At 43.3% G+C, this 26,467-nt stretch overlaps 2 protein-coding genes and 1 non-coding gene across 5 annotated transcripts; 1 reads left to right on the top strand and 2 right to left on the bottom strand.

Moving 5' to 3' along the window:
* The first annotated feature begins 24 nt into the window (after positions 1-24).
* On the top strand, positions 25-23,162 carry LOC118080089 (olfactory receptor 2T33-like). Of its 3 annotated transcripts, XM_088663373.1 has the most exons (4): positions 30-2,528; positions 3,111-3,301; positions 3,863-3,940; positions 21,257-23,162. In XM_088663373.1, exon 4 carries the CDS (start codon positions 21,291-21,293, stop codon positions 22,227-22,229), a length of 939 nt encoding a protein of 312 aa, XP_088519499.1. In that variant the 5' UTR covers positions 30-2,528; positions 3,111-3,301; positions 3,863-3,940; positions 21,257-21,290; the 3' UTR covers positions 22,230-23,162. The 3 variants fall into 3 exon arrangements, with proteins under 3 accessions (XP_088519500.1, XP_088519499.1, XP_088519498.1); XM_088663374.1 differs by lacking the exon at positions 3,863-3,940 and having other exon boundaries at positions 25-2,528; XM_088663372.1 differs by having other exon boundaries at positions 3,111-3,940.
* On the bottom strand, positions 3,462-3,571 carry TRNAL-CAA (transfer RNA leucine (anticodon CAA)). Its single transcript has 2 exons — positions 3,534-3,571; positions 3,462-3,507 (listed from the first exon to the last, which is right to left on the bottom strand). It is a non-coding gene; the product is annotated as a tRNA-Leu (tRNA).
* LOC118080088 (olfactory receptor 2Z1-like) lies at positions 10,803-12,283 on the bottom strand. The gene has a single exon (XM_035105019.2). The coding sequence runs from the start codon at positions 11,894-11,896 to the stop codon at positions 10,961-10,963; it is 936 nt and encodes a 311-aa protein (XP_034960910.1). The 5' UTR covers positions 11,897-12,283; the 3' UTR covers positions 10,803-10,960.
* Positions 23,163-26,467: the final 3,305 nt, after the last annotated feature.

Consider the following 26,467-nt stretch of genomic DNA (forward strand, 5'->3'; position numbering starts at 1 on the left):
CTCCCCTACTTTCTCTTCCTCCTCTCACTCTAATTATGCATTAAGCAATTATCAAAGAACTGGAATTCTCTCAATATCTGGTTCTGTGGTTTGCACTTATGTCTCTAGGAAGCCCCACAAGCAAGGCATGAAGGTAGCAGCCCCTGTCTCCCGAATGATGGCTGGTGCCATAGTGGTTGGTAGGGAGAAAACTGGGAGGCCAACAGTAGGGGGAGCCAGAGGCAATGACACACAAAATCAGGCATCCCCAAACTTCGGCCCTCCAGATGTTTTGGACTACAATTCCCATCTTCCCCGACCACTGGTCCTGTTAGCTAGGGATCATGGGAGTTGTAGGCCAAAACATCTGGAGGGCCGCAGTTTGGGGATGCCTGCACAAAATCAACTCGTTCTCCTTTTGTCCTCCTCCTCTGCCCTGGTGGGTCCAACATGGGCAACATGGAGACTAAGGGCTTATCCATACCTACTTTTCAGATTAAACGGGTTTTCTGCAGATTGCCGTTTGCTCCAACTGAGTTTTAAAGAGTGGGTTTTCGTGGAGAAAGCTCCGGAGGAAGACAAAGAACACTTGGACAGGGAGCTTTGAAACGCGAACCAAATACAACCACAAAACCTAACAATCTTCTTCTTCGGCAATTACTCATAGCCAAGTAAGACTGTCTTCCATAAACACTGTCATAACAGTGAGTCCGTAAGTGACTGTGGAGGCCAATTCTGGATCCACACATCCTTCCACAGTGGGGACATAGGTTTTTGGGCGGGAGTTGATCATGGCGAGAGTTTGCCAAGTGTGCCTTCCTCTTAGCACGTTTCTCCCTTTTGTCCTAAGTTCGAGCATCTTCAGAGTCCATGACACCTTTGGTAAAGGCTGTCCTCCAACTGGAGTGCTCGCAGGCCAGTGTTTCCCAGTTGTTGGTGTTTATACTACTTTTTTTAAAAAAAAGATTTGCCTTGAGAGAGTCTTTAAACCTCTTTTGTTGACCACCAGCATCTTGCCTTCCAATTTTAAGTTCGGAATAGAATAGTTGCTTTGGAAGATGATCATCAGGCACCTGCACATGACCAGTCCAGCAAAGTTGATGTTAAAGAATCATTGCTTCGACACTGGTGATCTTTGCTTCTTCCAGTACACTGGCATTAGTTCCCGTCTTCCCAAGTGATGTATAATTTTTTTGGGAGACACCGTTGATGGAATCTTTCGAGGAGTTGGAGATTGTGTTTATAAGTGGTCTGTGTTTCACAAGTATGCAGTAAAGTTGGTAGTACAATCGCTTTGTTAGCAAGCATTTTGGCTTCCCTGCAAATGTCCCAGTCCTCAAATACTCTGCACTTCAATTGGGAGAAAGTTGCACTCGCAGAGCTCAGGCGATGCTGGATTTCGGCATCAAAGGTTGGCTCTTGTGCAAAGATAACTGCGCAGGTAGGAGAAGTGATCAACACTTTACCCCATTTTAAGCACATAAGGCCAAAATTATTCTGTTTTTACTTGAATCCCTCTCATAAAACACTGACAGTCTGGAGGTGTCCAGGGTGTCCACAACCCCTCGGAATAATTTCTGAAGGGTGGAGTTGCTTCTGAGCAGAGCTACAGCCATCACTCTCACATATGGCTCCCAGTACGTTTCCAAGCACAATTCAAAGGGGGTGCTGACCTTTAAATCCCTAAATGGCCTCGGTCCTATATACCTGAAGGAACGTCTCCACCTCTATTGTTCTGCCCGGACACTGAGATCCAGCGCCGAGGGCCTTCTGGCGGTTCCCTCACTGCGAGAAGCAAAGCTACAGGGAACCAGGCAGAGGGCCTTCTCGGAAGTGGCGCCCGCCCTGTGGAACGCCCTTCCATCGGAGGTCAGGGAGATGAACAACTACCTGACATTTAGAAAACACCTAATGGCAGCCCTTTAATCTGTGATATTTTAATGTATTTTTATGTTTGTTGGAAGCCGCCCAGAGTGGCCGGGCAAACCCAGCCAGATGGGCGGAGTATAAATAATAAAAAATAATAATATGTAGCACACACTGAGATTCCTCACACTCACCTCCTCTCTTCACGCCTTAAAAAAAAAAAGAAATGAAATAAGCATATTCAGCAGCTGAACTTGAGTCACAACTACGTCTACTAGATGGGTTGGGCAAAAGGTAAATCAGGATCTCATGACAGATCTCTGGGTAATTTTAGTAGATTGGTAAAGATTATAGCAACAACTATGTGGTTCTCCTGGAGTCGCGGCTCCCATTATACTACAGACATAAAGAAAGGAGGGGGGGTGGATTTTGCATAGAAGGATTGGGAGCTCGCTTCAATTCTGCCACTCAGAACAAATACCTGGGCTCAAAAATATTAAACTATAAGCTTCTTTCTTGCGCACCTGGCTCTAGCTGGTGGATCACTGATAAGTAATAAAAACAACAACAGATCCTGCAAGCTTGGAGAATCTTAGAATCATAGAACTGTTGGTGGACGGCAGCGAGGAAAGAAAATGGTGAAGGGAGGTATCTTTTACTACATGTGGTGGACTTGTAAAGAGGTAAAGGCTTTCTGGGAAATGGTATATAATGAGTTAAAGAAAATGTTTAAAAATACTTTTGTTAAAAAACCAGAAGCCTTTCTATTGGGGATAGTTGGTGAAGAGACACCAAGGGGAGATAAAGTACTGTACTGCTTATGCATGCAGCAACTGCGACAATAATTATTTTAGCCCAAAAATGGAAACAAGAAGTACCAACGAAAGAAGAGTGGCAAATGAAGATGATGGACTTTGCAGAACTGGCTAAGTTGACAGGAAAAATTCGAAACCAGCATGACCAAGTATTCCAAAAGGACTGGAGTAAATTTATAGGATATTTGAAAGATTATTGTAAGCAATTAACCTCACTAGCAGGGTTGTCTGAAGACTTGTAATTCTACCTTTCTATATTCATTTAAATTTTGAACCATTTTGTAATGAGTGTAATTAGAACTGGAGAAAGTATAAAATGCAATGATATAAAGGTGAATTTTGATACTCATTCGTTTTATAATGGAGACTTTTCTGCAAGCTCAGAAAAGTACAAGGATTTCCTAAAATCGACCGTCTTGTCTGTCTGTCTGTGTCTCTGTCTTTTTGCAGCACCCAGGAAGGAGCTTGCGTGGCTTAAAAAAATGTCCGCTTAAAAAAATGCAACGCATGGACACGATCGGACACTTCCGAGAGTGAAAGAAAGCGCTGCCAATCTGCCCCCCCCCCGCCCGTAACCCGCCTTGCCAGCAGGGGGCACGAGGACGGAAATGACTCGCAGGCACGCGCGTGTGAGCTCGGAAGTAAGTTCAGAGACTGCTCAGTGGGATCGCTGTTAAGATCCTGTGCAGAAAAAAGACAGAGATAAATGTTTCAAGGGTTCACAGATGATTTTCCCCCATTACGGAGAGATAGAAGGATGAGGGAGAACAAAAAAAAATTTTGAGAGGAAAAAAAAGGATGTGTCAGAAGTGGGATTTGAACCCACGCCTCCTATTGGAGACCAGAACACCCTAGTGATGGGAAGGAATCAACCTTGAGTCTGGCGCCTTAGACCACTCGGCCATCCTGACACTGACGCTTGTAGCTTCCTAGCTGAATCCTAATTAGCAGTATGCTAATTCACGGGTATACGTGCCTCCATCCGCATTTAGTTTCCAGGTATTTCCTTTGCGTTTTATGCCGATCTTTTGCAGAGGCAGAGAAGCGCCAGCCGCCTTCCTTCTGTCAAAGCGGCAAGGCGCTCGCACACACGCATCGACCTCGCTGTGCATCGGGGTTGCGGTGCAGCGCCCTGTTCTTCAGATTCAGTGCAGAACTCCCGAGAGGAGGGAGGTGTTCTAAAATCATTTATTCTTTTAAAGGCAATTTGCTCTTGAAGATACTCCGTGCGAGCTTTTGAGTGCCACGTGGTGCTTGATCAGGCTGCGTGTGTGAGTCTGGTAAGTGTGTGGGAAGATTTGCATTTGCAGATTTTAAGCTTCATATTGAGCTGTGCATGTCTACTCGGAAGTAAGTATCATTGAGTTCAATGAAACTCACTCCCCGGGAATGTTCGCACGGGATTTCACTGTCAATTCTGTTAGATATTTGAACAATCTTCCTAACAATACTATACTAGCCACTATGGATGTGGAATCTCTATATACCAACATCCCACACAATGATGGTTTACAAGCCATAAGGAACACCATTTCAGATAAAACCACAGCGGACTTTGCTACCAAACTCTGCCACTTTGTCCTTACCCACAACCACTTCAAATTTGGTGATGACCTGTTCCTCCAGATCAGCGGCACAGCCATGGGCACCCGCATGGCCCCACAGTATGCCAACATCTTCATGGCAGATTTAGAACAACGTTTCCTTAACTCCTACCCACTCAAACCTCTCCTGTACCTGCGATACATTGACGATATTTTTATTATCTGGACACATGGACAACAGACCCTGGAAACCTTCCACCAGACATTCAATGACTTTCACCCCACCATCAACCTAACAATGAACCAATCTATGCAAGAAATACATTTTTTGGACACTACTATAAAAATACAGGATGGACGTATAGACACCACCTTATACAGAAAACCAACTGACCGACAAACATATCTACATGCTTCTAGCTACCATCCCAAACATACCAAACAATCCATCGTATACAGCCAGGCCTTACGTTACAACCGCATCTGTTCCAACTCTACAGACAGAGAATCTCACCTAAGAGATCTACAGCAAACCTTTTTAGAACTAAAATATCCACCTGATGAAGTTAAACAACAGATCAACAGAGCCAGACAGATACCTAGAGAGAACCTGCTGCAAGACAGACCCAAAAAAGAAAATAACAGAACACCACTAGTCATCACATACAGCTCCCAAGCTAAAACAGTACAACGCATCATCAGAGATCTACAGCCTCTCCTGGACAATGACCGCTCCCTTTCTCAAGCTCTGGGAGGAAGACCTTTCATTGCCTACAGACAGCCACCCAATCTTAAACAACTCCTCACCCACAATAATACAACCACCAGACTTAACATGGACACTGGTACCAGAGCCTGCAATAAACCCAGATGCCAACTTTGCTGCCACATACACCCAGACAACACCATTACTGGCCCCAACAACATCCAACATACCATCTCAGGACTATTTAATTGCTCATCCTCTAACATTGTGTATGCCATCAAATGCCAACAGTGCCCTTCAGCTCTCTATATTGGACAAACAGGCCAAACCCTACGCCAAAGGATAAATGGACATAAATCTGACATCAGGAACCAGAAGACAGAAAAACCAGTAGGAGAACACTTCAATCTCCCAGGACATTCTATACAAGATCTCAAAGTAGCTGTCTTACTACAAAAGAATTTCAGAAATAGACTGGAAAGAGAAGTTGCTGAATTGCAACTTATCACCAAGCTCAAAACCATGGAGGGACCTGGTTTGAACAGAGATATCGGGTTCTTATCTCATTATACATGATAAGCGATCTTCAGCCATCTCAACCCTTGCTTTTTCATGCAAAACCATTTGCAGTCGTTTGCGGTCATCAACAGCTATCAGTCAGTCAATCACCCATTTCCACCACCCTTCTGAGTGATCCCCCCTCCCCATCCCCACCCCTCCCCACCCCTTCTCTACATAAGTGCCTGGAAACTTCCATTTCACTGTATCTGAAGAAGTGTGCATGCACATGAAAGCTCATACCAAAATAAAAACTTAGTTGGTCTTTAAGGTGCTACTGAAGGAATTTTTTTATTTTAATTCTGTTAGAGTTCTGTCAAGTGCAGGGGGAAAAAATTCAATTTGCAGAGGCATTTGCTGGGTGGAACAAGAAGACAATGGAAGAGTTCCTTTGAAAATAAACTGAATAAGTACTCTTTTTATTTCTCTGCCCTCCCCCCAACCCAAAATCTTTCTTGATTATTACTGGTATTATCATCATCCTATCTCCGACCTAGCAAAACCCGGAGCCCTCTAGTGGACAAATGACGACGAAATGCTTTTTCCTTTGGATGAGCTTTTGCTATAGACCAGGGGTCAGCAAACTTTTTCAGCAGGGTGGCCAGTCCACTGTCCCTCAGACCTTGTGGGGGGCCGGACTATATTTTGAAAAAAAAATATGAACGAATTCCTATGCCCCACAGATAACCCAGAGATGCATTTTAAACAAAAGGACACATTCTACTCATGTAAAAACACCAGGCAGGCCCCACAAATAACCCAGAGATGCATTTTAAATAAAAAAAACACATTCTACTCATGAGAAACATGTTGATTCCCAGACCGTCCACGGGTCGGATTTAGAAGGCGATTGGGCCGTATCCGGCCCCCGGGCCTTAGTTTGGGGACCCCTGCTCTAGACTTTTCCTTCTGCCAACCCCGCAACCTAAGGTTTCCCTGTGCTGTTCGCTGTTTGTTTTGGCAAGTATGGGAGGTTGTAGTAATTGCCATGCGCGTAAATAAAAAATAATAATACTTAGCTAAAAGTAGAAACAATCAGAATATTTGAAATTGAAATGCTCGCTGAAGTCACTTGGATGAGGTTGCTGCGCAATTCTAGCGCCGCAGCTGAGAACCCGAGGAAACGATAGGTGTGGCTTCCATGAACTGACCAATCGCAATTGCAGGTAGCTCTGTCTTGCCTCCCCAACATAAATCCTGGCTATGCCCATAGTAGTTGGCCTGGTAGCCAGCTGGTCAATGGTGTTTGTATGGTGGGCGCATTGAGGTTACTCCCTCCTCAAGGTCAGGTGTTGTTGTTTTGTCGTTTAGTCGTGTCTGACTCTTCATGACCCCATGGACCATAGCACACCAGGCACTCCTGTCTTCCACTGCCTCCCGCCGTTTGGTCAGACTCATGTTGGTGGCTTCGAGAACACTGTCCAACCATCTTGTCCTCTGACGTCCCCTTCTCCTAGTGCCCTCAATCTTTCCCAACATGAGGGTCTTTTCCAACGATTCTTCTCTTCTCATGAGGTGGCCAAAGTATTGGAGCCTCAGCTTCACGATCTGTCCTTCCAGGGAGCACTCAGGGCTGATTTCCTTAAGAATGGATAGGTTTGATCTTCTTGCAGTCCATGGGACTCTCAAGAGTCTCCTCCAGCACCAAAATTCAAAAGCATCAATTCTTCGGCGATCAGCCTTCTTTATGGTCCAGCTCTCACTTCCATACATCACTACTGGGAAAACCATAGCTTTAACTATACGGACCTTTGTCGGCAAGGTGATGTCTCTGCTATTTAAGATGCTGTCTAGGTTTGTCATTGCTTTTCTCCCAAGAAGCAGGCGTCTTTTAATTTCGTGACTGCTGTCACCATCTGCAGTGATCAAGGAGCCCAAGAAAGTAAAATCTCTCACTGCCTCCATTTCTTCCCCTTCTATTTGCCAGGAGGTAATGGGTTTTTTTTTTATGTTGAGCAATGAGTTCATTTGGAATATGCAGAGTAAGTTAATTTGGAATATGCAGAAAATATAAAAAATAAATTTAAGGAACCACAGAAAGAGGGAGAAGGAAGTCAAGTTTCGAAATGTTTAAATGATTGTAAAATTATTGAAATGTATAAAATTGAAAATCATAAATAATTTTTTATTTTAAAAACAAATATGCAAATTGCATTTTGAGGTTCTTGCCTTAACTTGTCTGCAGGAAAGCTGGTGTATATTCCCACGTACAGTGCTCGATTAAATTTAGACTTCATTTATCTTAGATAAATCTAAGAACAAGATCTTCACATGGCCCTTAGTGTCCAGTTCATAGCACACAACACAATACCCATACAGTATTTAAGATTACCCCTGCTCGACAACCCTCCAAGGTTGGCTGTCTGCTTCTGGAAACTGCAAGAGGGGAGAGTGCTTTTCTGCTCTTCTGCTTGGGTCCTCCTCAAGGAGCCCAAGAAAGTAAAATCTCTCACTGCCTCCATTTCTTCCCCTTCTATTCAAGGTCAGGTAGAGAACAAATAACACATAGGACACAGATGTGGGCGGAAACAGGCCACAACATTTTGTTGACTGCAGTGAGGCAAGCAGGGTTGGCATGGCATTAGATTGTCATTGAAATTCTACTCTTATTGATCCAGAGCAGAACTCTGACGTATACTGTAGTTAGCAGAGTAAAAACTTAAACACATTGCAGGCTTCCCCAAAAATAGACCAGAGGCAATTATATTTCATCCAGAAGAGCTTTACTGCTACTGAGGCCAAATGAGCATAATGGTCAGAAATCCAATACATTCAGGATCGGCACTGCCCAATAAAAAATCCAATTGCAGCAGACTTAACTTAAACTTACAATAACTTTATAATAAGACTAAATAGAATAGTTTTTCCGGGGGTACGCAGGGGTACACATACCCTTAAACATTTTGTGAATTTAAGTTTGGCCTCATTGAGGGGCAGTATTTTAATATGAGCAGGAAAATGAGAGTACCCCTAAACATTTTTTTAAAGAAAAAAAAGCACTGTGTCCATCTATTCTTTTTTTCCTGCTGCTGCACTAAGTTGCTATCAATACTTTTATTAGTCCATGTGAATTAAATGATGATTTAATTAATTGTTTATTCCTTTATGGTGTACACTACATTTAGTGCCTTAGGATCCTACAGAATGAGAGGCAGCTTATAAATGGAAATAATAAATAAGCATTCTCAAAAATGCAGAGAAAGATGCAATTGTTAAAACAATATACTTTTTCTTTCAGCTTCAACAAACAGATTGGAAAGTAAGAGGTTTAGGGTCATTGTGACAAAAATATATGGAAGGCCACTTATATCTTAAACAAACATACTTAGGAACTTCATGCAAATCTTCTTCCCTTCAATGAAAATGAAATGCAATTCCTACATATTTATTCAGCATTTTTATTTCAAATAATTCCTTGTTGCATTGGTAATGCATTGTATCCCTTTATTTTTTATGTTTTCTAAACATGCAAATAAATACATAGTTAACAAATACATACATTGATAACTGCTCTATAAATCAAATAAGATAAAAGTTAGAATCATACATCTCAACATCTATAAATAGAAAGAAAAAGAAAACAAAAAGGACAAGCAAAGAAAAAGAAAGAAAAAGATAAAACAAAAACAAAAAACAAAATAATTCAATATGTATCTTCTGTTAGATACTATTCAACATGATTCCTAAAGGATATACCTATCCTGATATGTAATGATCTCTTTTCCAATCCTGCCCACTTGATTTTAGTAGGTAACAGGAACCTGGCAAGGCCAACTTCAAACCAGTCTTCTTCCCTTGGTTGTGTCCAAATCTGCTAATAAAGTCCCCTCTCTCCCCTTTAACCTAAGAACCAAAAGCAAAATTCCACCTCCAAAAGTGAACCTTTTTCTTTAAAAGAGAGGTTGTTCTGCCCCTTATTCAAAGTGTGAGTAATGTGAATAGTAATAATAATAATAATAATAATAATAATAATAATAATAATTTTATTAATACCCTGCCCATCTGGCTGGGTTTCCCCAGCCACTCTGGGCGGCTTCCAACAGAAAAATGAAATAAAATAATCTATTAAACATTAAAAGCCTCCCTAAACAGGGCTGCCTTCAGATGTCTTCTAAAAATCTGGTAGCTGTTTTTTTCATTGACATCTGATGGGAGGGCATTCCACAGGGCGGGCGCCACCACCAAGAAGGCCCTCTGCCTGGTTCCCTGCAACTTGGCTTCTCGCAACGAGGGAACCTCCAGAAGGCCCTCGGCGCTGGACCTCAGTGTCCGGGAAGAACGATGGGGGTGAGAAAACACCCATGGTCACAAGGATATTCTGTCCATCAAGTTTCACATCTGCTAGTGGTGGGCAGTGTGGTTTAGTGAATTGGGTGATGGACTAGGTAGGAAGAGGTTTTCACAGGAGGCTCCAAACAGTGGGAAACAGAAGAGGACTCTTGCTGATTTCTCTTTCGCTCTGCTGTCCCCTAACAACCAGTCGAAAATATCCTCTGGAGGGTTGAGGAACCTTCTGGAGCTGCATGAGAGCTGGTGCACAGGGTTCTAGAGGGAAATTAGCAAAGACCTCAGCATCAGCTTTTATATAGCACTTTAGAATGATTAAAGCACTTCTCATCTTTTATCGCTGCAATCCTTATGGCAGCCCTGGTAAAATAAGTCAATATTGTTACAGAACTGGGGTGGCTGAGTTCCCTAAGAGAGCCATTGTGGTCCTTATCCTTAACAAGACCATGGAACTTCTTGCACCAGGTGTGACCATAGACTGGAGATTTGGACGGTTGCCAGGGTTACTGCTCTGGGAGAAGGCAAGGGGTTTTGGGGAAGAAGAAAGAGGAAGAAAGGCTGAGATCCATCTTGGCAAGGGAGAAGGATGGCCATGCTGTAAGATCTGGACTCCCTCCATGCAGACTGAGGGTGTAAATAGGCAAATAAACCCTATTTCTTAAAGCACGGCGGCCTCCACCAGTTCTTCTGTTCTCCAAAGGGACACAGACCCTGTGCAGATGCCTGAGGTCCCATGTGCTCTTGCCATGGCTTGACAGAGAGAGGGACAGGCGTCGGGCATTTATCACTGGATTCCAAATACAGTCCTACCTCGGTTTAAGTACGCTTCGGTTTGAGTACTTTCAGTTTAAGTACTCCGTGGACCTGTCTGGAACGGATCAATCCACTTTCCATTACTTTCAATGGGAAAGTTTGCTTCAGGTTAAGTTTGCTTCAGGTTAAGTTCGCTTCAGGTTAAGTACGGACTTCCAAAACCAATTACAGCCATACCTTGGGTTAAGTACGCTTAGGCTGAGTACTCTGCGGACCTGTCTGGAACAGATTAATCCACTTTCCATTACTTTCCATGGGAAAGTTTGCTTCAGGTTAAGTACGCTTCAGGTTAAGTACAGACTTCTGGAACCAATTGTGTACTTAAACCGAGGTATCACTGTATGATATACCTTCTCGCCATTTCCCCCCTCTTCAATTGCCTTCACAGGAGGCTATTTATGTAATGTGGATTTTGCAAATATTTTCCTCAGTGCTGACAAGACATCCCGATTCCTTAGGCTGTATATGAAAGGGTTCATCATGGCAGGCACGATGGTAATAAATATCGAGTTGATCATTGCCTTTTGTGCTGAATAGGAGGATACTGGGGTCATATATGTTAAAATGGCCGCTCCATAGAAGAGTCCCACCACACAGAGATGGGACAGGCATGTCCCCAAGGCTTTGTGGCCACTTCCGGAGGAGCGTGCCCTCAAGATTTGCAGGAGGATGGCAATGTAGGAAGCGAGGATGACTGAGAGAGGGAGCAGGAGTATCAGGAAGGTACCAAGGAAGGTTACTATTTCATATTTGGAATTGTCTGAGCAGGACAACTTTATAAGGGCTGGATATTCACAGAGGTTATGGTAAATTACATTTGACTTGCAGTAGGGAAGAGGCAGTACATACAGGGAACTTGTCATTGCCTGGACAGAAGGCCAGAACCAGACGAAAGCTGACAAGATGTAACAGACTTTCCTCCTCATAAGAACCTGGTATTGCAAAGGTCTGCAGATAGCCACGTACCTGTCATATGACATGGTAGCCAGGATGAGGCATTCTGATCCCCCCACAGCCAGTGTGACAAAAATCTGGACGACGCATCCGTAGAGTGAAATGGTGTACCTCTGGGTTACGAAATTCACGGTCATTTTGGGAACGATGGAGAGAACCTGGCAGAGGTCCATGACAGACAACTGGCTGAGGAAGAAGTACATTGGGGTCTGGAGACCAGAGTCCGTCCTGATCAGGAAAAGCAGGAGGCTGTTTCCAAGCAGGGCGATGACAAACATGAAGAGAACCAGACCGAGGAAAATGTTGGGTGATTTTTGATGCCGAAGCCCAACGAGAACAAACTCCGTCCACGATGTTGTATTCTCCTCTCCCATTGTTCTTATTTTTGCCAGGATTTTATCTAAGAAAAAAAGAGCGAAGTTGCGGAAGTCATGCAGTGCAGTGCCATATTACAGATCATCAGCATTTTAGCAGTGGGGAAACAAAACAAAACAAAACCCAACATTTTAAAACTAATGATGCCCCATGCAATGTTCGCACATCATGCCAGCAACAGGGATCCACTGGTGGATATTGGCTTCCCTGTATCTGATCTGCCATATAATGGGGAAGGGGAATATGGAGTTGGGAGCAGAAATATGTACTAAAACAAGCTTCCTCAAACTCTGCCCTCCAGATGTTTTGAGACTACAATTCCCATCATCCCTGACCACTGGTCCTGCTAGCTAGGGATCATGGGAGTTGTAGGCCAAAAAACATCTGGAGGGCCGAGTTTGAGCAAGCCTGTACCTAAAAGCTTGACTGCAGAATTGGCACAGATAGACACATGTTTAGCACATCTCTTTGGTGATGTCTCTACACTATTACTCCGATCAGTATTTGATTCTATTTGGGATGGTATCTCAGAGGAGCCCTTCGTGGAGTTTATTGACCTGATGGGAGAAGACAGAGAGGAACAAGGAACTTGGAGTTTATGTGATTGCTGTATTCCCAGCACCCAGAGGGAGACCCAGCCTTTCCCGAGCTGATCTGGGCTGGGAGAAGCTCCTGATCTCCAAAGCCAACCAGTTCTCATAGCGCTATCATTATTGCACAAACACTCCACTTCCTTCCATGCTAAAGGCAGTTCTCTGGTTTGAGGCTCATGCTGTTTCTAGCTTGCTTAAGCAGTGGAGGGGAAATATCTGCTGTCCTTTATGAAATGGAAACAAACAGCACGGGGGTTATTTTGCAAATTAGCTATACTAACCAGCTGCAGGGTCTTTATAAAGCTTGCACTGTATTGACTCATGTGCTTTCTTACTGACAATCTATATATAGGACCAGGACCTTAGAAATGGGAAAATATTAGTTACATGAAATAAAAGACACCACTGCAATATGTAAATGTAATTGGTGCTGCATTGAGATTTGAGATCCTCCAACCAGTTTGAAGGAATATACTCCCCTCACCTACATTTAAAGTATCAAGCAAGAAGGACATGACTGGGAACAAGATTAACCATAACAAAATTAAAAAATTCCTTCCAGTAGCACCTTAGAGACCAACTAAGTTTGTCATAGCTTTAAATTCAGCAAATGTATCCATTGCATTTGTCTGCTGTGATTCACTTGCAATTTACAAAACAAACAAACAAAAACAAACAAACAAACAAGGTTATCATCAGTCAGTAGTGCAGAATACTAAATCATAAATAACTTCTACAATAGATAAAAGTACATACCTAAGTTGTTAGCTTTGATGATTTTACTGATTTAATGCTTTGATGATTCTACTCATTGAATTACATCTTGCTCAAAACTTGTATTGCCAATATGCACAGCCTGGGCTGGGAGAAATCACAGTTTTCTTGATTTCTTTTTAGAGATTAAAATACTTTAAATTGCAAAACCAACAGTCTTGCATAAAGTGCCCTTGCAGAAGCAATTCAGGCTGCCGAAACTTTGACTCTCTTTAAACACACTGTTTTCTAGCACACATCTACAGCCTTAACTGTGAAAACTTTACATGGACCCCCCTGGTTCACTCTTTGTTGTGGAAGAAAGTAAAAGGTGTGTTTTCATTTTGTTACATCCCAATCAGGAGCGGAGCTTTTGTCACCCAGGTACCCTTCTGTCTAAAGCCTCCAAGGAGAATTTGACAGGCCTCTTCACCTTTAGGAAAATTGTCCCTAGGCCTTAATTAAGGTTCAGTTAGAAAAGCGGAAATTTGCCTCCCATGAATGCTTGAACAAAGTTTTACTTAATTTTTCTGTGATTTCCCCTTTTGATATTTCTGTCCATTCCTCTCCATATCACCTGGTGGTGAGGTGTAGCTAATGCTGCAGAAGACAGAATTCAAGATGACCTTAACAGGCTAGAGAACTGGACCAAAACTAACAAAATGAATTTCAACAGTGACAAATGTATGGTTCTGCACTTACCGGTAGGCACAAATAATCTGATGCACAAATATAGGATGGGGGACACCTGGCTTGACAGCTGTACATCTGAAAAGGATCTACGGGTCTCAGCTTAAGACAAGTAAACAGTGTGGTGCAGGAGCAAAAAATGCTATTGTAATTCTAGGTTCCATCATCATAAGTATAGTGCCCACTTTCGCCTTTGCTTTTAAATATCTGTTTGAAAACCCTGGCGTGTACTATTGTTGATACAAAAACATAGAGGAGGCCTGAGACTTCACACTAAATTCCTTTGCCGGCATTCTTTGAAAAGCACACAGGATTAATTCAGCAAGCAATTTGTACAGAAGCAAGATGGTGTTAGTTATGCCATGTACAAACAGAATAAAGAAATGTTTCTGAGACTCCACTCTATTAGACAACATAAGGAAATCTTTGGTGTAATTCATAACTCACTTGACTACAAATTGGTAATGTTTGCAGATGATATTCTTCTGTTTATCACAAAACCTCACAGTACTGTTCCAATGTTAATGCAAAATATAGATGTTTTTGGCAGTATCTCTGGATAGACTATAAACTGGTCCAAATTGGAGTTGATGTTAATAGGAAATAACTTGTTGGTTTAACCGTTTAAACAATACCAATTTCATATTTGCATAAAGCTAAAGGGACCCCTGACCGTTAAGTCCTAGAGTAGTTTATATCTTAAGAGGAATTCCACTTCACATACCGAGCAAATACTTTCACAAAATTAAATCTTTGTTTAGAAAATGCCTTTGCCTATGCAAAAAATGCAAATACAGTGGTGCCTTGGTTTACAAACTTAATCTGTTCAGGAAGTCCGTTCTTAAACCAAAGCATTCTTAAACCAAGGCGTGCTTTCCCATAGCAGCGGGGGACTCAATTTACAAATGGAACACACTCAACAGGGAAGCGGAACATGTTCTGCTTCCAAGGCAAAGTTCACAAACCAAAACACCTACTTCCAGGTTTGCAGCATTCTTAATCCAAGTTGTTCATAAACTAAGCTGTTCTTAAACCAAGGTACCACTGTACTGATAAAGGAAGGAGGATTTGGGATCCCAGACTTAGAATTGTATCACCAAGCATATTTACTGTCAGGTACACAATTCTGGAGACCCATAACTGAAAACAACTGTCCAAATTGGGCTACTTTGAAATATTCCTATGTAGCATCTTTAGAAAGATGGGCAGCACGTGGGTCTACATTCATTAATACTCAAGATGCTATTGAAACAATAACATCATTTTGAACGATATGACACCACATGTCAAAAAATATAAATTTACAGCCTCAGAGACTCCTGAGATATTGAAGCAGTTGATCAATTCTTACACAACAAGAAACCCGGCCAGCAACATATTTAAGTCTTTGTTACTAGCAAATCAATTTGATATACAGGTACTGAGGGAGAAATGGAATAAAGAATTAGAGATCTCAATTTCTACCACACAGTAGGAAACTGTTTTAAGTGCTATAACAAGGGCATTTCTGGACCTTAAATTGAGGCTCAAAGAAAAAATAATAATATTTAGAATATAAAGGTAAAGGGGCCCCTGACCATCAGGTCTAGTTGTGTCCGACTCTGGGGTTGCGGCGCTCATCTCGCTCTATAGGCCGAGGGAGCCAGCGTTTGTCCGCAGACAGCTTCCGGGTCATGTGGCCAGCATGACAAAGCTGCTTCTGGCGAACCAGAGCAGCGCACGGAAACGCCGTTTACCTTCCCGCCGGAGCGGTCCCTATTTATCTACTTGCGCTTTGATGTGCTTTCAAACTGCTAGGTGGGCAGGAGCTGGGACCGAGCAACGGGAGCTCACTCCATTGCAGGGATTCGAACCGCCGACCTTCTGATCAGCAAGCCCTAGACTCTTGTCTAGGCCAATATACTGGACCCCATTACGTTTGTTTTAAAAAGGGCTATCTAAGGTATCTAACTGTTGGAGATACAATAGGGATAATGCTTCTCTAAAACATATGTTTTTTCCTTGTCGTATATTGAAACATTTTTGGCAGAAGGTAACTGAAACTATCAATAGAACGTACAGAACAACCTTACATTTACAGAGCAAAATATCCTTTGGAAATTATACGCCCAGGACATGGAACCTTACAAAAGGACAATATGAGTGGACTCTCCGTGCCCTTACCACGGCACAAAGACTGATACTGATGATTTGGAAAAATAAAAATCCGGCTCCGTTCCTCGATTGGATTGAAGACTTATACAAACTCGCAACGTATGAACAACTTGCATATAAACGCAGATTTGCCATGGACAAATTCAATGATATTTGGAATCCATTCTTAAAATACTGTAATAGGTTAAGATCTGGTGAAGTACAATAACAACTTTGTAAAATATACATTTTGGGGTTCTCCCCCTCTTTATTTCCCCTTCTACATGGGTGCTGTTTCTCATTTTTCTTTCTCTCTCTTTTATTTACTTTACTTTACTTTTATTTATTTTATTTTATTATGTACTTTTCAATAAAGATGTCTGGGGGAAAAGAAGTATCGAGGGAAGTAAAAAGTCCCACTCTATTCTGCCTTGGTCAGGCCACACCTGGAGTCCTATGTCCTTTTCTGGCCACCACAATTTAAGAAGGATTTCAACAATGTGGAAAGTGTTCAGAGGAGGCCGACCGAGATGATCAAAGGGCCTGGAAAACCAAGCCTTATGATGAATGGTTGAGGGAGTTGGGTATGTGTAGCCTGGAGCAGAGAGACTGAGAGGTGATATGATAGCCACCTTCCGATACCTGTCACATGGAAGATGGAGCAAGCTTGTTTTCTGCTGCTCCAGAGGGTAGGACCCAAACCAATGGATTCAAGTTACAAGAAAGGAGAATTACAAGAAAGGAGAACTTTCTGACAGTAAGAGCTGTTTAACAGTGGAATGGACTACATTGGAAGGTAGTGGAGTCTCCTTCATTAGAGGTTTTTAAGCAGAGGTTGGATGGCCATCTGTCAGGAAGTCTTAACTGTGACTTCTGCATTGCAGGGGTTGGACTTGATGACCCTAGGGGTACTTTCCAGCTCCACAATTCTGTGATTCTAGGTGGTGAGAAAGAAAGAAAAAACAAACTGCATATGTCAATGATAGAAGTTCAGAAATGCCTCCCAGAGTGGCTGGGGCAACCCAGTCAGATGGGCAGGGTACAGATATTAAATTATTATAATAATATAGAAATGGGGCAAGTGTTGGGGGAGAGCTCCTTGTTTGGGATATACTTTATGGCAGTTTCCTGTATTCATACATAAAACTCATTTGCTATTGTGGGGAGGACCGAGTAAATTCAAAACTTCTACACTTAATTACAAATTTCTACGTTATGTCTAAAACGTATCATGGATATATAATTATTGAAAGGTTCAGCAATTAAGGGTTAACTTTTTATTTACTTATTCAACTTACAGCCTTGGAGATTACTTAAGTTCACACCCCAGAGAATTAAAGTCGGAACAAACTAAACAAGTGATGCAATTAGATTTCAGTTTACTGAATTGAGTTTGGGCCGTATTCTTTCACAGGTGTGTAAGTCTTACTAATTGGACGTAAAGTATCCTGAGTATTATTTATCCATTTCTGCCTAGAGAGAGAGATTTGTAATTAAGACCTCAGAAATGTTTCTCTTAGTAATAGCAATGCCCTGGATGCAGAAGAATACAAAGCTGTTATTGACGAAAGCTGAATTTTGCAATGGAGATCCCGGAAACTCAATTGGAATTTAGTAGCAAATAGACTTTGGATTGTTTTCCTACCATCAGGTTCCAGGGAAAACTCAGCCTCCAACATTTTAATATGCCTGGAAGTATTCTACACATTTACACAATTTTGCCTCATAGGCCTGAGTCCTGTGTCCTTTAGGTAAAAGGTAAAGGACCCCTGGACGGTTAAGTCCAGTCAAAGGCAACTATGGGGTTCGGGTGCCCATCTCGCTTTCAGGCCAAGGGAGCCAGCATTTGTCCACAGACGGCTTTCTGGGTCACGTGGCCAGCATGACTAAACCGCTTCTGCTGCAACGGGACACAGTGACGGAAGCCAGAGCGCACGGAAATGCCATTTACCTTCCCGCCACAGTGGTACCTATTTATCTACTTGCACTAGCATGCTTTGGAACTGCTAGGTTAGCAGGAGCTGGGACAGAGCAACGGGAGCTCACTCTGTCATGCGGATTCGAACCGCCAACCTTCTGACCAGCAAGCCCAAGAGGCTCAGTGGTTTAGACCACAGTGCCACCCGCACAGGGCCGTCTTAAGCCTATCCAGCGCCGTGGTTCAGAGATTACTCCGGCGCCCCGCCCCCTTTCCCACCCGGAAAACCTCCAAGGCGCCACTCCCCCCTGCTTCTGCTTTTCGCCCGCTGTGAGCAGGACCAGCAACGGCGACGCCGGACTCGCACTCCGCTGGGCAGGGCCAGGCACGGCAGGCCACCGGAGGGGGCAGCCTGATGGGCGGTGATGCTGCCAGCTGTGGTCCGCCTCTGCCTCCGCCTCCTCGGCCAAAGCGGCTGTGCAGCGCTGCCGTCCAGGCAGCCCTGGCTGCAGCGCCAATGGGAGGCTTGCGGCCGGCTTCCCCGCAATGGTGCCCGCAGCCCAAGAAGAGGCGGGCGAGGGCGGCACTGCCGGCGGGGCTTGAGTGCTGCTCCTCTGGCAGGGAGGAGGCTCCAGGCACAGCGTGGCGTGGCATGGCGGAGGCGCCCTCCAACGCATCTCCAGAACTTGGCACCGTGGCGCCTTGCTCCAGTAGCCTCTATGGCTAAGACGCCCCTGCACCCGCGCCAAGTGATATCCATATTCAAAAGCAGAGGAGCACTAAGTTGCAAGGCACCTGCCAATGAAAAATTATTCAAGTACATTTTGCTTTACTGTAATCCACATTAATTAAAGTCTTGGGACAGTCTTCCCTTGGGTGATGCAGGCAGCGTTTCACTTTTAAAACCAGCTTTAACTGCCCCTCGCAGCAAAGCAATGAATAAAAGAGTTCAACCATCTTACCAGAGCAGAGCTGTAGATCATTTTGAAGTTACATCAATGCAAAGATCAGAGACCACTTTTTGAGGAGCTGCGGTGATACTGGGTCATCTCAGTGCAATACTCAGGATTCACAGTGATACCGGTAAATATTTGACCCAATACTCCAGAACACAGCAGCAAAAAAGATCCTTTAGACCATGGGTAGGCGAACTAAGGCCCAGGGGCCAGATCCAGCCCAATCGCCTTCTAAATCTGGCCCACGGACGGTCTGGGAATCAGCGTGTTTTTACATGAGTAGAATGTGCCATTTGAAATATGGTTCAGGTGAGGGGGGGAAGCTCTGCAAAATTCAGAGAGATGTGAATTTTGACTGATAGGTGTACTTTGGTTTGCATATTGTTTCAGAAAGTCCGAATTAAGTAGTTTTCAATGCAAACAAAATCAAATTAATCCTCTATCTTACTTCCAGGTAAATGTGCATGGGATTACAGCTCAAATGCTGTGTTTATCCCCAAACTAAGGCCTGGGGGCCGGATGCAGCCCAATCGCCCTCTAAATCCAGTCCGCGGACGGTCCAGGGAATCAGCATGTTTTTACATGAGTAGAATGTGTCCTTTTATTTAAAATGCATCTCTGGATTATTTGTGGGGCATAGGAATTTGTTCATTTTTTTTCCCTTCAAAATATAGTCTGGCCCCCCACAAGGTCTAAGGGACAGTGGACTGGCCCCCTGCTGAAAAAGTTTGCTGACCCCTGGTTTATACCTTTCTTTTGCGAACATTCACATTTATTAGGCAATTAAAGATAATGTTTCCCTTCTGCCATTCACCTTGTGCCAGAGAAGAAGGTAGGTGATGCAAAGAGAATATAAGACTACTGTTTGCAGAAGTTCTTAAGTCTTGATCTCTCTCTCTCTCTCTCTCTCTCTCTCTCTCTCTCTCTCTCTCTCTCTCTTTCTCAAAATAGCTAGTTACTACCATGTCTACCCAGAAGTAAGTTTAAAGTTAAGTGTTAGGATAGCAAGCCTAGCTTTATATCCTCCACAAAAGAAGAATGTATGAATGAGCTTTTCCTTTTTTTAAATTTGCCAATTGATTTTTTTTTATAAAAACAACAAATTAATTCAAATTTAAAACAAATTCAAATGATGGGTTCCCACCCCCTTCCAGTTATTTCTTTTCTCTCCTTCCTTTGCTGCTCACAATAACATACTTTTTCCTAATTTCTATTCATTTCCCATCTTTTCACCAGCTGTGCATGTTCCAGCTCAGACTTTTGTTTAACTATAGCATGTCCCCAGTTATTCAAGCAGAATTATTCTTCCTTTATCTATCCATATAAATCGTGAACGAGCTTTTCCTTTGAGTTTCGTACAAGGAGATAAAACTGAGCTGACTGTGAAATGTGGAACAAGCAAGCGGCTTCCTGATGGTTTTGGTCAAGGCAAGGCTGGTGTTGAGGGTTGACTGGCCTGGGCCAAGGCCCCTCATCCCAGGAGAGGGGGCTATTGACGCCTGCTGTTCATGTCTGCAAACTGCTTGCTCACCTTCCTCTTGCTCTGCCACCCCAGAAGGGATGACCACCCAAACTACAACAGAGGCGAGGAGGAGGAGGAAAAGAAGCTGTCACTGCCTGCTTGCTCATTGGCTGCTTCTGACAAGCGAGCAGGGGGTACCAGTTGCAAGGCAAAGGAGCAACAGCACCTGCCAATAATTGTGGCGAGTGGGTCAGGTTCCCATAATATACACATTTTTGTGTGCACCTTGGTTGGCTGAAGAGAAATAGCCCAAAATCTGGAGACGTTTGCATCTTGAATGGTAACTCAGTTTGTATATTGGTTCAATGGAATCTGACTTGGGTAATATCTCCTTGAAATGGCATTCTTATTCCAGACTTTTGCCAGCACAAGGCTTCCCCTCTGCTTGACCTCCCAAATCTATCCCTGAAGGTAGGGTGGGGGACCCAGAACAGAACACAATGAGGGGAGACAGAGAAGAAATCCTATTGCACAGGTGGAACTTCTTGCACAAACAGGACAACCTTATTGGCTACAATCCTTTGAAATCAATGGACCTTAAATGGGCCTTCTCTGAGTATATATATTTTATATAAAGGTGACTGCAATTAGCAAATATATTTTCTACGTAAATTTCATTCAATTATGCTTTAAAATAAATAAATCAGTAGGGCTTTTTTTGGGGTGGGGGGTGGGGAAGCTGTCCATTTGTTGATGCTCAGTGAATTAGCCATTCAAGAAAAGAAAAGAATGTGTAGAAACGTCTAGCATTTTGTGGCTTTGTTTCCCTCCCAAATGTCTCCTTGCATTTTCAGATCTCAGGAAGTCAGACGAAACGAGAAATGGGACATGGAAATGCAACATAATCGGACAGAGCTTGTTCTCCTGGGCTTTCTAAGCCAAACAAAGCTACCAGCTATTTCTTTTGCTGTCTTCCTATTGATGTCCATGGTTGCTTTGCTAGGAAATAGTCTCCTCCTGGTTGTGATCCAGGTGGACTCAAGTCTTCAGACTCCAATGTATTTTTTCCTCAGCCAGTTGTCCTTCATGGATATGTGCCAAGTCCTCGTCATTGTTCCCAGAGCAGCAATGGATTTTGCAACAGAGTCCAAAACGATTTCTCTGGTTGGGTGTGTGGCCCAGGTTTTCCTCATTCTGAACATAGGAGGAGCAGAGTGCCTCCTGTTGGCTGTCATGTCATATGACAGGTATGTGGCCATTTGCCGCCCTCTGCAATATCCAGCTCTCATGAGAAGAAAGTTATGCTTAGTCATGTCAGCCAGTGTATGGATTTCATCTTTCCATTATGCATTGATGAAAGCAATTTATTTACTAACTCTTTCATACTGTGGATCAAATGTGATAAACCATTTTTTCTGTGAGTTCCACGTCCTGATAAAGTTGTCCTGTTCAGATACATCCCTCTTTGAAACAGTGTCGTTATTAATTGGTAGCCATCTATTGCTTCTGTTCCCCTTCTCCATCATTGTGGCCTCCTACGTGTCCATCCTCCTGCAGATTCTGAGGGCTAAGCGTTCAGCAGAAAGAAGCCACAAAGCACTGGGCACCTGTTCGTCACACTTGTGTGTAGTAGCCATCTTCTATGGGTCGGCCATCTTGCGGCACCTAAGGCCAGCCTCCTCCTACTCAGCAGAGATGAACCAGATTTTTGCTGCATTGTGCACAATTGTCACCTCCACTGTGAATCCTTTTATATACAGCCTGAGAAACCGGGATGTACTAGCAGCCTTAGGGAAACTGTTCAGGAAACTGAAGGCACTTCCGTGAAAACGTTGGAAGAGCCCTTCTGGATCATGTTGATATTTGGAGTTTCGGAAATTGCGAAACAATAATAATTGTTAGCTATGCACCCATGTTTTCCATCAGTAAACTCAATTAAAAACACAGCAATCATAGATGATCTGCTGTAAATACAGGGGCTAAAACTTTACTAGCATTTATGGGTATATATTTCCATGATGATTGTTCCTGGTGCAACCCCCACACCCCAGTTATCTAGAAAGAAAGTCGTAGTATTATCATTGCCCTTTCAAGTTTTAATGGCAGTAGTCCAGATATTTTCTGTGTCGTGTCATTGTCCTATCTACAGTGGAACTTTTCACACACTGCCTGAAAAGCGTTTAGGAAGCTGAGACCATATTTCATGGAAACACCATTCTTTCTAGGCATGGGTCAAAGCGGTTTCTCCTTTACCCTGGCACTTCCCTCCAGAAACTCACCCTTTAGTGCTGCATCAGAGCAAAAATCAATGCGGATAAAACCCAATGGATGCTTGCTCTGATTCAGCAGTAAATAGAGAGCATAAAACCACAACAAAGACCATAAGAAGACCTTGTTGGATCAGCCAATGGCCCATATAGCCTAATGTCTTGTTCTCACAGTGGCCAACCTGATACCTATGGAAATCCCCCGAGGAGGACCCAAGCAGAAGAGCAGAAAAGCACACTCCCCTCTTGCAGTTTCCAGAAGCAGACAGCCAACCTTGGAGGGTTGTGGAGCAGGGGTAATCTTAAATATGGGTATTGTGTTATGTTCTATGAACTGGACACTAAGGGCCATGTGAAGATCTTGTTCTTAGATTTATCTAAGATAAATGAAGACTAAATTTAATCGAGCACTGTACGTGGGAATATACACCAGCTTTCCTGCAGGCAAGTTAAGGCAAGAACCTCAAAATACAATTTGCATATTTGTTTTTTTTTTAAATAAAAAATTATTTATGATTTTCAATTTTATACATTTCAATAATTTTACAATCATTTAAACATTTCAAAACTTGACTTCCTTCTCCCTCTTTCTGCGGTTCCTTAATTTTTTTTATAAAATATTTTCTGCATATTCCAAATTAACTTACCGGTAATCATTTACTCATCTACTTTAAATGTATAAAACTGCAGGTTATTACATTAAATGTATAAAACTGCAGGTTAGTCCTGCCAATGTTCTTATCTGTCTACAGCTTGTTTGTAAACATTCAATAAACCATTTCCGTTCTTTTATAAAAAGTTTGTTATTTTGATTTCTTATTTTTCTGGCAAATTTCACCATTTCTGCGTATTCCATAAGTTTTTGTATCCATTCTTCTTTCGCTGGGACTTCTTCTTCTTTCCATTTTGGGGCAAATAACATTCTTGCCACTGTAAAGGTAAAGGTAAAGGGGCCCCTGACCATCAGGTCCAGTCGTGTCCGACTCTGGAGTTGCGGCGCTCATCTCGCTATATAGGCCGAGGGAGCCGGCGTTTGTCCGCAGACAGCTTCTGGGTCATGTGGCCAGCATGACAAAGCTGCTTCTGGCGAACCAGAGCAGCGCATGGAAACGCCGTTTACCTTCCCGTCAGAGCGGTCCCTATTTATCTACTTGTACTTTGATGTGCTTTCGAACTGCTAGGTGGGCAGGAGCTGGGACCGAGCAATGGGAGCTCACCCCGTTGCAGGGATTCGAACTGCCAACCTTCTGATCAGCAAGCCCTAGACTCTGTGGTTTAACCCACAGTGCCACTGTAGTCGCCTACATTAATAAATTTCTATACAGTTTGGGTAGTTCTGTCCCTAGAATTCTCCCCAAAAATTCGTTTGGCAATTTGCACGGTTTTTGGAATATGAGCGGCTTGGTAAGAGCGTTAACTATTTTCCAGATGTGATGTGGGGAACCTGTAGCCTTCCAGATGTTGTTAGACTCCGACTCCCATCAGCTTCAGCCAGCTAGATCAGGGATGATGGGTGATGAAGTCCAACAAATCTGGATAGACCCAACACACACTCTTTAGAGGAATGGAATCTTTTGTGTGGAGTCAGGACGAATGTAAAAAATATGTGTATATCTTTAAATCCATGCCTAATAATTTTATAAATTTCCATCACGTCATCTCTGATTTGCCTTTTCTCTAAACTAAAAAGTATCAAATTCAGCAACTTTTCCTCACCAGGGAGTTGCTCCAGCCCCTTGATCACTTCGGTTGCCCTTTCTGAAACTTTTCCAGCTCTACAATATCCTTCTTGAGGTGAGGCAACCAAATCAATAGGTTCAAAAGGACAGGTCAGTTTGAGGACGGCTGGAAATGAAGGGTACCCCTGGGTAACACAGCAAATGCACAAATACCACTTCAGCTTCATGATCTGGAAATGAAAAGGTAAATGTAGAGGATTCTGCATAAACATCAATAGGTAGAACTGCAATCACGTATCTTACAGAATTCCTTAGAGCAATGTTTCCATCAACAACTTCTTAATTAAGGACTTAGGACCAATTTCCCTAAAGTCAAAAGTCACCAAGAATACCTTACCAGATATTTTAAACTTTGAAGTGCCTGAGGAATGCCAAATGTTGCTCTTTAGTTCTTCCTCAGGTGATTTTCACCATGCTGCCAGGAGAACTAAAACTGGTGCGTTCTGAAGAACTTTCCAGCCCTAGCCCCTGAGAAAGAGGCTGAAATCATCATGGGTAAAAAACAAACTAACTAACTAAGATGACACAACTTAGGGCTTCCAGCACTGAGATGCTGCTATTTTGAAGGGCAACCTCATTTCAGTAAACCAGGATACCTGATGTTACAAGGTATTTCTATTAATTATTATAGCTTTTTCATAGATTTTATTTAGAGCTGTCGTTGCCTCCTCCATCCAAAGTCTTTTCTATATGGTAAGGTAAAAGGTAAAGGACCCCTGGACGGTTAACTCCAGTCATAGGTGGCTATGGGGTGCAGCGCTCATCTCGCTTTCAGGCCGAGGGAGCTGGCATTTGTCCACAGTCAGCTTTCCAGGTCACGTGGCCAGCATGACTAAACCGCTTCTGGCGCAATTGAACACCGTGACGAGTGCCAGAGCGCACGGAAACGCGTTTACCTTCCCGCCACAGCGGCGGCTCCTATTTATCTACTTGCACTGGTGTGCTTTCGAACTGCTAGGTTGGCAGAAGCTGGGATAAAGCAATGGTGCTGTGGTCTAAACCGCTGAGCCTCTTGGGCTTGCCGATCAGAAGGTTGGCGGTTCAAATCCACACGACGGGGTGAGCTCCTGTCTCTTCTATATATCCAGAAATGGGCACATGAAGGTAAGTGGTTTTGTTTTTGCTTCACTATTGAGCGATGGCTCTTGATAGTACAGATTTTATAAGCATTTCCCAACACTAGGGAAGTTCAGCTTAAGGCGGAAAAAGTCAACACTCGTCAAAACAAGCACAGCCCAGGCTATTCGGCTTTCCAACTTTGGAAAGGTTCTTGCAGACATGCTTCCTGACATCTTGCCACACTAAAAATGTGCCGCAGCAGAATTGGAGACCTTTGACCTGCCCAAACTGCACCTGTTCAATGAGCTACAACAGCCCGGCCACATGCAGAGTGGTCGTGTTAGCTGATCCACAGAGATGTCTTTATTTCTTCACATCCTTGCGAGAGCATGGATTGTTGTTGTTGTTTAGTTGTTTAGTCGTGTCCGACTCTTCGTGACCCCATGGACCAGAGCACGCCAGGCACTCCTGTCTTCCACTGCCTCCCGCAGTTTGGTCAAACTCATGTTCGTAGCTTCAAGAACACTGTCCAGACATCTCGTCCTCAGTCGTCCCCTTCTCCTAGTGCCCTCCATCTTTCCCAACATCAGGGTCTTTTCCAGGGAGTCTTCTCTTCTCATGAGGTGGCCAAAGTATTGGAGCCTCAGCTTCAGGATCTGTCCTTCTAGTGAGCACACAGGGCTGATTTCCTTCAGAATGGATAGGTTTGATTTTTTTGCAGTCCATGGGACACTCAAGAATCTCCTCCAGCACCATAATTCAAAAGCATCAATTCTTTGGTGATCAGCCTTCTTTATGGTCCAGCTCCCACTTCCATACATCACTACTGGGAAAACCATAGCTTTAACTATACGGACCTTTGTTGGCAAGGTGAGGTCTCTGCTTTTTAAGATGTTGTCTAGGTTTGTCATTGCAGTGAGAGATTTTACTTTCCTGGGCTCCTTGATCACTGCAGATGGTGACAGCAGTCGTGAAATTAAAAGACACCTGCTTCTTGGGA

Source organism: Zootoca vivipara, chromosome 2, assembly GCF_965207765.1.
Source record: "Zootoca vivipara chromosome 2, rZooViv2.hap1.1, whole genome shotgun sequence".
NCBI lineage: Eukaryota > Metazoa > Chordata > Lepidosauria > Squamata > Lacertidae > Zootoca > Zootoca vivipara.

Bases quoted from the DNA above. Each gene is read 5' to 3' on its own strand.
- LOC118080088 (XM_035105019.2), bottom strand. From the start codon at position 11,896: ATGGGAGAGGAGAATACAACATCGTGGACGGAGTTTGTTCTCGTTGGG.
- LOC118080089 (XM_088663374.1), top strand. From the start codon at position 21,291: ATGGAAATGCAACATAATCGGACAGAGCTTGTTCTCCTGGGCTTTCTA.